Genomic DNA, 10,230 nt, shown 5'->3' with positions numbered 1-10,230 from the left:
CCAAGTTTAATAATTTGGTGTGAGTATTCAAATTCTTTTATTTACAGATAAAGCAATATGAAGAAGCTGCATTACATGCGACAACAAAAACACTGGGTGTATTAGAGTGGATACAGGATGGGCAGTTAAATGATTTTGGTATACAATTCGCAGCTAATGAAATCTGTCACACACACACACACACACAATTCCTACTGTGTTCTGAACCACACATCAGAATTTTAGACAGGGTTTCAATTCACAATCTTTATTCAGGGAAACAGGAAAGCAATAAAAATTTAAATCCAAAATGCACTCCCTCTGAAGGAATACACGTAGTACACACAAAACTTTAATAAAACCAGCTTGTTGCTATCACACATGCCAGTGGTGTTAAATGCTGCAAATGACCTTATAAAATGTTGGCTATTTTTCACAATGGAGGCACACAATCTCACCAATCTCAAATTCCCTCAACAATAAATAAAGATAACCAGATAAATTGCTTATGAACACTTCCAACATTTTATTACAAAAGTCATGTCTTTGCTACTGCTCACAGTACAAAGAAATTTCGGCAGTAAGCAAAACTCTCATCTCACTTTGTGTAAGTACAATAAATCTTGCATTTATTTGAAGATTTTCCCCTGGTTGAACTTGCGGCCCTGCTTGTCTGTGCCCGTCCACGAGAGGTACTGCTTCACCAGTGCCTTTGTTTCCTCCTTGCTGGGATCCAGCTTGGTCCACTGGTAGGACTCGTAGTCAACCTGCCAGTCTGGACTCAGCTGGAACAATTTTGAATGTTATCAGACTCACTCTAATTACCAGGAATGCATTAAGTCAATAAAATTTGAGAAGAAAGGGCTGATATACAATGGCAGCACTTGTGACAAACACTTTTACCTATCATTCACCCATCTATCACACCACAAGCAAAGCATTCTTATTAATAATAGTTTTCCTGGGATCTGGACAATATTTAGAAACTGGTCATCCTGCAAGTTTAAGGAATGACTGTGCTCTGGCCTCAGCTCAAGAGCAACCTGTATAATCTCTCTCATGTTTGAACAATGTGAGGTAAGAAACCTGGTTTAAAAACATGTTACCCCTTCATTTAATCCAGTAGAACCAGTTCAGCAATCCTAATTTTATTTCGGGTAATATCTCTGGTCTTTTTTGGAAATGAATGACATGTCATTTAGCAGTTACAGTATAGTCAGATACTATATTCAATCTTTTGTTTACCCTATCACAACTGAATTGTAATTTATCGAGATCACATGTAGCATGGGTGGTGGTATGAGATCACATACTATCCCAAACACTTTAACTATAATTCTGCATTTTCATACACAAAAAATTTAAACCATTACTGAATTAGGCATTTTTCAGTTGTACATTTTCCCTGCTCAAAATGTGTTCTATTACAGTCCACATTCCTAAGAGAAATGTTTCCAACTATCTGTCTTTTAGATGTAATTCTTAAAAACACACACACACACACACACACACACACACACACACACACACACACACACACACACACCATTCTCAGATTTTCTCAGGAATACTTTTGCCAGTCAAAAGTAGTGGTCCAGTAATACAATTCTCTCCACAATATATTTAAATTTTCTGTGAACAGTTTCATGTAACAGCACTTTCCCTTGAGCACATTTAATCAGAACAAGGAACTTACTGAACAGCCATCTTTGTAATTTTAATTACTCCCTTGCTAGACACCAGCCCATTTTCTTTACTGTCTCATCACTCATCCAAAATTCTTTTTAATGTGTTTTCTTTACCTCTGCCTTTGCATTTTCTCATGTGGACCAGTGAAGAATCTTTGCATTCATATTCACACACCATGAAAACTAACGAAAAATATCATCTTGTATTGAATGCGACCCAAATATCTAAATATACAAAATAATTTTAAGTGTTTTGTGTAAAATTGAATTGAAAAATTATAACAAAAAGCCAACAGTTTTCTGAACTGCATATAAGAAGCAGCAGCACGCAAATCAAATGGTATGTCAGACAAGCTTAGCAACTCCAAGAGCACATGTGTGGAGAATTTAAAGTACAAGGAAAAAATAAGTTAGCAGAACTGTGCAACTGTTTTAAGTTGCACTGTTTAGGAATGATCATCAAAATAAAATACGAGAAATCAGAGCCCGAACAGAAAGGTTTAGGTGTTCGTTTTTCCCGCGCGCTGTTAGGGAGTGGAATGGTAGAGAGAGATAGTATGATTGTGGTTCGATGAACCCTCTGCCAAGCACTTAAATGTGAATTGCAGAGTAGTCATGTAGACGTAGATGTAGAAACAGTTTCCACGTCTTCAAAAGACAGCAGTCTTCTTTAACTGCCAGTCTAGCAAAAATAATATACTGCTTTATAATATACACAAAGGAGATAGCAAAAATAATCCACAAGAACCAATTCCACACCATGTAAGATGGCTTCCAACAGCCCCAGGCCTCACCAAAATGACCAAGGGGGTCTTAATTATGGACATCCGTCCTTCACTACTGATTTACAGACCAATGTTATTACCTTACTTGGTACAAATTTGGCTTGTGTTACACACAGAAATTTATAAATATAGAAATGAAATAATGTAGGTAGTATATGTTTTATACCAACTTTTTTTGCACATAATGTATTCATTAAAAATACAACAGATCATCAATCAGAATTGACTCTTCAGATACCCAAAACAAGTAATCAAAATATTTCATAAGAGGTGTCAGAATCAATTAATTGGGAATCATCATGAGAGTCCACAACAGTTCATTTCTTTCAATTTGAACAAAGTACTTACATCAAATGCCAAGTCCTGTCCTCTCCACACCCAGATTCCTGAAATAGAGCTGTCGTTATCAGCACCAAACAGGCACATTGAGGCAAATGCATTCTTGCGCATTTTATCCAGACGCTGATACATGCCTGCAACAAGACATTAACAGCTTAGAAAAAGCAGCAGAAACCATCTAATGTCTTCAAATTAATCACCAAATTTCAGAGGTCCTTTGCAGTGACAACAAGCACCAAAATATGATACTGGGTTATAAAATAAGCTTGTTCCAAATCATATAGTGCAAAGACAGCTGACGCATGGTGTTATACAAATCCCCTAACCAAGTTTGATGGGCTGTCTTTCACTGTAACAAACTGAGCTAGTGGGAATCACTTCTGTTTTGGGGAAACAGGCTTTGTCCCGCATCAAGAGGTGGCAAATGCAAAAGGGTAGGGTCTACTAATCATAGCCAATTCAAATGTATGGCAGATAATGGTACACCTTTGGGCAATGGCAGCAATGGACAGGAAGGAACACCTGGGCTGCCAGTGGGTGTTTGCCTGGAGGTGTCATTCAACATTTTTAAGAGGCTATTCTGGCAGCCATTGCGGGAACAGGGTGCAACAAACTGTAGATTGTGGTGCACTTTGCAACACAGGATGCCTGTCTATTGGGCTCCTAGATCATACTTTGATCATTCCAGCAAATGACAGAAGTAGTCTCTGAAGAGTGTTTTTCAATGAAGCTCACAATTTGCAGCACTGTCCCCAGGACAGATCATGGCTCCATGCTTCTGATGTGAGAGGAAGGACTGAAAAAGAGAGCAGTGAATTCTGTGACAAGCTAGACTGCAACTTCCTGCACTCATGCCAAGGTCCCCCTAAATGGGTCAGGTGTGCACACAATGTTTATTTATTGTTTTTTCCCTTTGTTTAGCCCAGGTATCTCTCCACCCAGTCTAGATTACCAACAGCTGTAGGAAAGCCAGACGTCCAGACGTTAAGTGTCAAGCTTGTAGGGCTTGCAGAAAGCAGCAAAGCTGATAATACTAGCTACAAAAAGCTGGTTGAAACCCAAAACTGATAGCGATAATTTTATCAAAAAAATTAAGATTTTATCAAAAAAGACTAGGCTAATGGAGGTGGTGTATTTGGCACAGTAGACCCCCCCCCCCCCCCCCCACACACACACACACACACACACACACACACACACACACACACACACACACACACACACACACACACACACAGAGAGAGAGAGAGAGAGAGAGAGAGAGAGAGAGAGAGAGAGAGAGAGAGAGAGAGATGCATTGTTTGAACAATGTTCAGTAGCAGGTGTGGGCAGACATGGTGAGTGGATCCTCCTATCACAAACAAGACTCACCTCCTTATGTAACTGAAACTGTAAGCACATATGGAGACCATTATGCAATCAATTAAGAAACTAGAGTTTTGTTAGGTGGCAGCAACAAGACATCCTGGGAAACATTACGAAACAGTTTCTCTGAAAATTATGTTGAACAGGTAGTTCAGAACCACACTTATGACAAATTTAACTGGGAAAAGTAGGCCTGACCTCTTTGAAGATGTCCATATTGAATATCAGGGGGTCTACATAGACTAAAAATTTCCTGGATTTCCCAGTTAAAAAAGCACTTTTTTCCCACATGAAAACACACTTCTTCCAAGGTGAAAAATACATTTTTCCATGATAAGCTGACAGCATACTTCCTCTCAGATCTGTAAGAATATCAAGCCTTTGAATGGTAAACATTTCATATACCAGCGTATAACTTCCCAGCACTTTAAATAACAAAAAACTGGGCAAAAAAGTTTTGGAAAGATCTTTAAAGTGCAGCAACATTGACACTGCATATTTTCGTATTATGAAAGTGTAGGATTCTAATTCCACCAAACACAGCACATTAGTTTCCAAAGCATGAAATCAAGATTGAAATGTGCTTTTGCAAGCCAATCATAGCCCACCGCATGATCTTGCGAGCCAATGACAGCAGATATTCAAAGTGCAGGACACATGATGTAGTCAACCAACAGCAACATCAGTGTTAAGTATAGTGAACACACAAATAGGGAAAGTTAATGGTTTAAATTAATGTACATACTGTAGCTACAAGAAAAGCTAAGCTTCACATATAATACTTGTCTTTCTGAATGTGGTACACTTGAAGATAAATCACACAAATGTGCCAATAAATTTTAAATAATGACTATGTCTGGTCATCTGGGCTCAAAATGCTTCTAAGTGGCTGGTCCTTAATGTGTGTATTTTTAAGCGAGCATCAAACACACTGTGATTTAAGAAATTCATTGTACATTCTCACACAACATAATTCATCGTGTGTAAAAGGAAATCTACATTGAAAGCAATGCTTTTCAAAGCACCACTCACAATATTGTCCCACGACCTGTTTGAAATAGGTTCATTTCAGCAGGTGTCAGAGGGTGCCAGTAAACAGCTACAATAGCACAGGAAGCTGATATGTTCATATATTCACAATGAAGTAGGCCCAACCTGATAAACTTTTCAGTACACTATTATCCCAAGTTTAGCTCTTTATTGTAGCATAATGCCATGTGACAGAAGATGAAAATGTGCACTTTAAATTCTGTGAACAATTTAAACTAGCCAATAGAGTGGAATAAACACTGTTTCTAATAAATTGACTGTCTCTGCAGAGAAGGTTAATAGAAAGCCACATTTATTTAGCAAACTGACAGAAATAACTTCATTGTTCTAGAAGGCAATTAATGGTTGACTGCCAAGTGCGTGGAAATGTAATGTTTTCATTTAACGTGAACTGAATAAAAAGAAAACTGTAAAAATCACTAAACATAAACAACTCACATGGATACTACCCCCCTCTCCATTACACCCCAGACTGCTGCTCTGCACATACACGAATCGGGTAGCTTGGGCATGCCAGAAATTTTTTCCAGGTAGCAACTGGCTGCTTGTTAATACTGCTGATACAACAAACAGCCACACTTCAATTGGGGTAGTGACAGTGGTGTTGAGAAACAGCTGAAGTAGTTAAAACTGAACAAAGCTCTGGGGATTGATGTACCTGTGTTACAACTCTATACTGAACCTGCAGCAAAGTTAACCCGTCTTAACTATAATCAACTGCAGATCCCTTGAACAAAAAGCTGCATCCAACAGTTTTAAGAAAGCACAGGTCACACCCATTTACAAGAATGATAGTAGCAGTGATCCACAGAACTACTGTCCAGTATCCTTGACATCAATTTTTTCTACATTGCTACATTTTCTGAGCTTAAACCTAAATGATGTATTTTGAACAGAATGAGTTGCTCCATGCCAATCCACACAGGTTCTGAAAACAACCTTGCGACTCACTGAAACCTTTATATCACTACAGTCAAGTAGACGCAGTATTCCTTGAGCCAGTACTACATCTATGCTTATACTCAAGGTACTATCTTAGGGAGTATCAAGCGAAATTTGTGACCAGATTAAGGATTTTTGCTGGGGAGGACACACCTAATCATCTCTGATGGAGAATCATCAGGTGTAGCAGTAACTTTGGGTGTCCCCCAGGGAAGAGCGCTGGGACCCTTGCTGTTCATGTCACATGTGAATGAACCTGCAGAAAACTAACAGTAACCTCTGTAAAATGGGAAACTTAGTATTCTATGACTATAATATCAATAAGTCACACAGCTGGAATCTGCCAACTCGTACAAATCCCTAGATGTAAAATTTTGTAGTTATAAGACACGGAATAATCACATACGCTCAGTTATGGGCAGAGCGGGTGGTAAACTGGTTCCTTTGTAGAATACTGATCTACAAAGGAGACTGCTTGCAAATCATTCACGTGACCTACTCACTCCTTTAAGGGATTTTTTTAGAGCAGTCTACAATATTTATCTATTACGTTTAGACCAAGTGGTCCACTGTCTGGAGTCAATACACTCTTCCTTATTTTGTATGTATTTTATTCTCAAGGAATTATCTTTGTAAGAAAGGAAATTGAGAATTTACTGACTATTAAACTGTTAGGACAAGTATTATTAATAAATAATGCTACAGCCTAAAATTAGTCTAAAACGTGAACTGGCTCTTCAGAATCCAAATATGTAAACACTGATTTTCATAAGAGGTGTCAGAAATCAATGTTTTGGAAATCATCATGAGTATGCACAGAACAACGATTTAGATTCACAGCCTAATAACAATATCATAACTTGTTGCCAAGGACTTTTGTGGTACTTTTATCCTCTAACCTCACTGAAGTAACCAGTGTCAACTTGCAGGAAAGAAACTCTTCGGCAGATTCTCTGAATACATCCAATGATATCATCATAAGGACAAATTAACAGGCCATGAGAAGATGAAACCAGTCATTTTATTTGTGAGACCCTGAAGATGGGAAGAAAGTTTCTGAATTGGTCTGAGGAAGGCTGACAAAGAGCTTAAAATCTTCAGCAATTTAATGTATTCAACACCAACTAGCACACTGTTGTGTGTCTGTGTGTGAATTATGGAACACCTGGTGAAGCAACAGGAGTAAGAAGTTACCAATCCATGCCAATTCCAAGAAATGGAAATTTTATGCTCGAGCATATCTTCACAAAGAAAGTATTTTAAGTCATTATGTCACTGCCTTTCCTTAAAGTGAAAGAGGATTTGAAAATATGTGAAGCAACACTGCATTGCTATTGCACATAAGGTGTGCAATGTGAACAATAAGGTGTGAATTGCTTTACCTTGCTCTCCCTTCCGTTGGTTACAAGTCAAGTGACAGATACACTTGCTTGCCTTTAAAAAAGGGATTACAAATGATTCACTTCACACAAATGCTTGTACATTTGGGATACACACATTAGTTTCAACAAAATGGTTGATGCCTTACCTGATATAAGGTTGCAGCTCATGAAAACCTTCTGCAGCTCATCATTATATTTATATTCACCAAGCCAAATTGAGTAATGCTCTGGATCAAACTTCTCCCAAAAATAAGGAATGGATTTACTCTCATCTTCATTGGAATAGAAACGCTTGAAATCATCCATGTTGAATGTCCTGTAAAATTGAAACTACTTTCAACAAAATAATTTCACTCCAAACTAGTTTGCAAAAATCTGGAGGAGAGTATTACAGTGCTGAAGTTTTAATTTCTCTGATATAGTCAGCAAATATACAGTAGAACAAAAGTCGAGCACTCAGTTTCAAACCATTGAACTGTGTGTGACAAGACTACATGACCAATTTGAAGCCTGACTAAACATCCAACACCACCAAATTTAAAGGGGTCCAAGCATAATTCACCTCACATTGAGCTTCCACAAAATTCACTGTCCATTTACAGGATGTGCCCAAAGAGTGATGCATCACAACTTTTTGTGATGCAACTCTCCATTACAGAGTCGTTTGACTTGTTGGGGAGGGTTGAGGCCCTCCCTCAACTTTACAGCATAAGGTCACTTAACTGCATCTGTGCTCTCTGAGGGTTACAATGGCTTCTTCCGTCAATCTCTATGTAGTGGTCGCGTTGAAGCTATGATGGAGAAATCTTTCACACAATGCTATGCAATACTTTAGTTCGCTGACAAGACATGCACAGGACACCAGTCAACATCGCGAATGGCTGATCGTGTGCACCAGTTACTGAATTCAGCCTGTCAAATGAGTGCTCGCTTGACGCCAGAAATACTGAAGGCTGAGGTAATGAGAGTGACTTGGCCACGTGGAAAACTTGTACCCGGACTTTTAGCAAAAGCAACAAGTGGAAGTGTTTGAAGAACTTAAGAATTACTAAAGAAGATTCCAATTTCCTGGACAATGTGATCACTGCAAATGAGTCATGAATCTTTCAGTATGACTGCTAATCAAAGAGGCAGAGTGTGGAATGGCACATGAACAACAAGTGGCAAGACTGCCAAAGCTGAATTTTACAAAGCACTGCACCGGGTCACCTGTTACCAAAGGGAGTTCCGTGAAGCACGGAAACGGTACCATGCCAATGCACAAGCACTCGCAGCCTTTGTTGTCACAGTCTTGACAACAGTGCAACAGTTGCTCAATGTTCCTAACCTGGCCTCAGCAGACTTGTTTCCTCAGCCGAAAACAGACCTCGAAGGAAAGCATCTTTAGTCTGTGGACAATGTGCAAGCTACTTCAACAGCTTCCCTGAATAGCATCCCAATTAAGAAATTCCATGATTACTTTGCGGAAATCACACTGTCAAAATGCTTTGGACATATGATCCTTCTGCATCAGTATATTTGTAAGTTGTTGAACCTATCAGAGTAGTTTTTTTTGAAAAAAATGCAATGCATTAATTTTTGGACAAATCCTGTAGACCCTATAATATGGACCAGGTTTTGTACCTCATCCCTCACAGATATTATATTGAGTACTTACTTACTGGTCATACACAGTCTAATATTTGGTTCTTGTTGATCATCATCACAGTAAGCAGCAGTGTAACTAACAAATAGCAGTCTCTTGCCATTGTTTCACTAATGAGACAATTCCTGTTTTTTTTTAATTGTAAGGGGCAGTAGCGTGCACAAAGGCAAACTGTAAACACTCATTATCAGAGTATGACAAAGCACGACAGTACAGTAATGCAATTTCAGCTTAGAGTGACGTAAGCACCTCTAACAAAGAATGGCACTTATCAGATCAAAGAAAAATAAGCAATCTAGTCAAACCAGACGAAGCACGTGAAAAAGGAAGGGTACCCTTATAAATATAGACGGAGCACCTAACGCATAGCAATGGCTACCTGGTAAGCTTAGCTGCTAAGCTTACGACTAACCAAACTACTGTAGCTGTACCATCATTCATTCGAACTAAATTGTGTCTCATATTACAATGGACCAACTTTGTTTCCATTTGGAGGTGCTGCCTAAATCTTTTCTCTCCCCTTGAATTTCGAGTCTCAAATTTCAGGTGCAGCTTAGATTCAAGTAAATACGGTATGTTGTCACTATTTCCTGCTAAACTAATATCTCAATGGAAACATAATTACATAAAATAAATACGTATTAGAACAAATTGCAAGATTTACAACTTATTGTAACAAATTTGCCCTTGGTGCTCTGTGTAACCTAAAATACCTTTGTGTTTCTAGGGTCAATACAGCACTGGGGTCTGTCAGTATTCCCCCAGCATCCCCTCTAAGTGCACCTGTCCTAGCATTGAAGGCCTTCCTATACCCATTTATGTCTAGGTAAAGTTCCCTAATGTTTTTTGTTTCCATATTTTTAATTTGATTGTTCAAATAATCTCTCTTCTTTGCCCGTAGCCTACGACCAACTTCCCATGTTCAAGGCCCTGTTTTCTGTCTCCCATTCTATCCCAATCTAATCGCGCTTTTCTCCTTTCCTCTAACAATTTCTTGCCTTCATCATCAAACCATGGTTTCCTTCTGTTCTTCTTAATTGTACGTATTGTGACCG

At 38.7% G+C, this 10,230-nt stretch overlaps 1 protein-coding gene across 1 annotated transcript in view; it reads right to left on the bottom strand.

Moving 5' to 3' along the window:
- Positions 1-231: 231 nt before the first annotated feature.
- LOC126292149 (elongation factor 1-gamma) overlaps positions 232-10,230 on the bottom strand; it is a 49,188-nt gene continuing 39,189 nt past the window's right edge. Inside the window, exons 8-10 of the mRNA XM_049985988.1 lie at positions 7,677-7,846; positions 2,801-2,925; positions 232-764 (exon numbers count right to left, since the gene is read on the bottom strand). Of these exons, the coding sequence (XP_049841945.1) occupies positions 609-764; positions 2,801-2,925; positions 7,677-7,846 (451 nt within the window). The 3' untranslated portion in view covers positions 232-608. The remainder of the gene's footprint in view (positions 765-2,800; positions 2,926-7,676; positions 7,847-10,230) is intronic.

Source organism: Schistocerca gregaria, chromosome 9, assembly GCF_023897955.1.
Source record: "Schistocerca gregaria isolate iqSchGreg1 chromosome 9, iqSchGreg1.2, whole genome shotgun sequence".
In the NCBI taxonomy this organism is placed as follows: Eukaryota; Metazoa; Arthropoda; class Insecta; order Orthoptera; family Acrididae; genus Schistocerca; species Schistocerca gregaria.
This window is presented reverse-complemented; position numbering and strand designations above follow the sequence as displayed.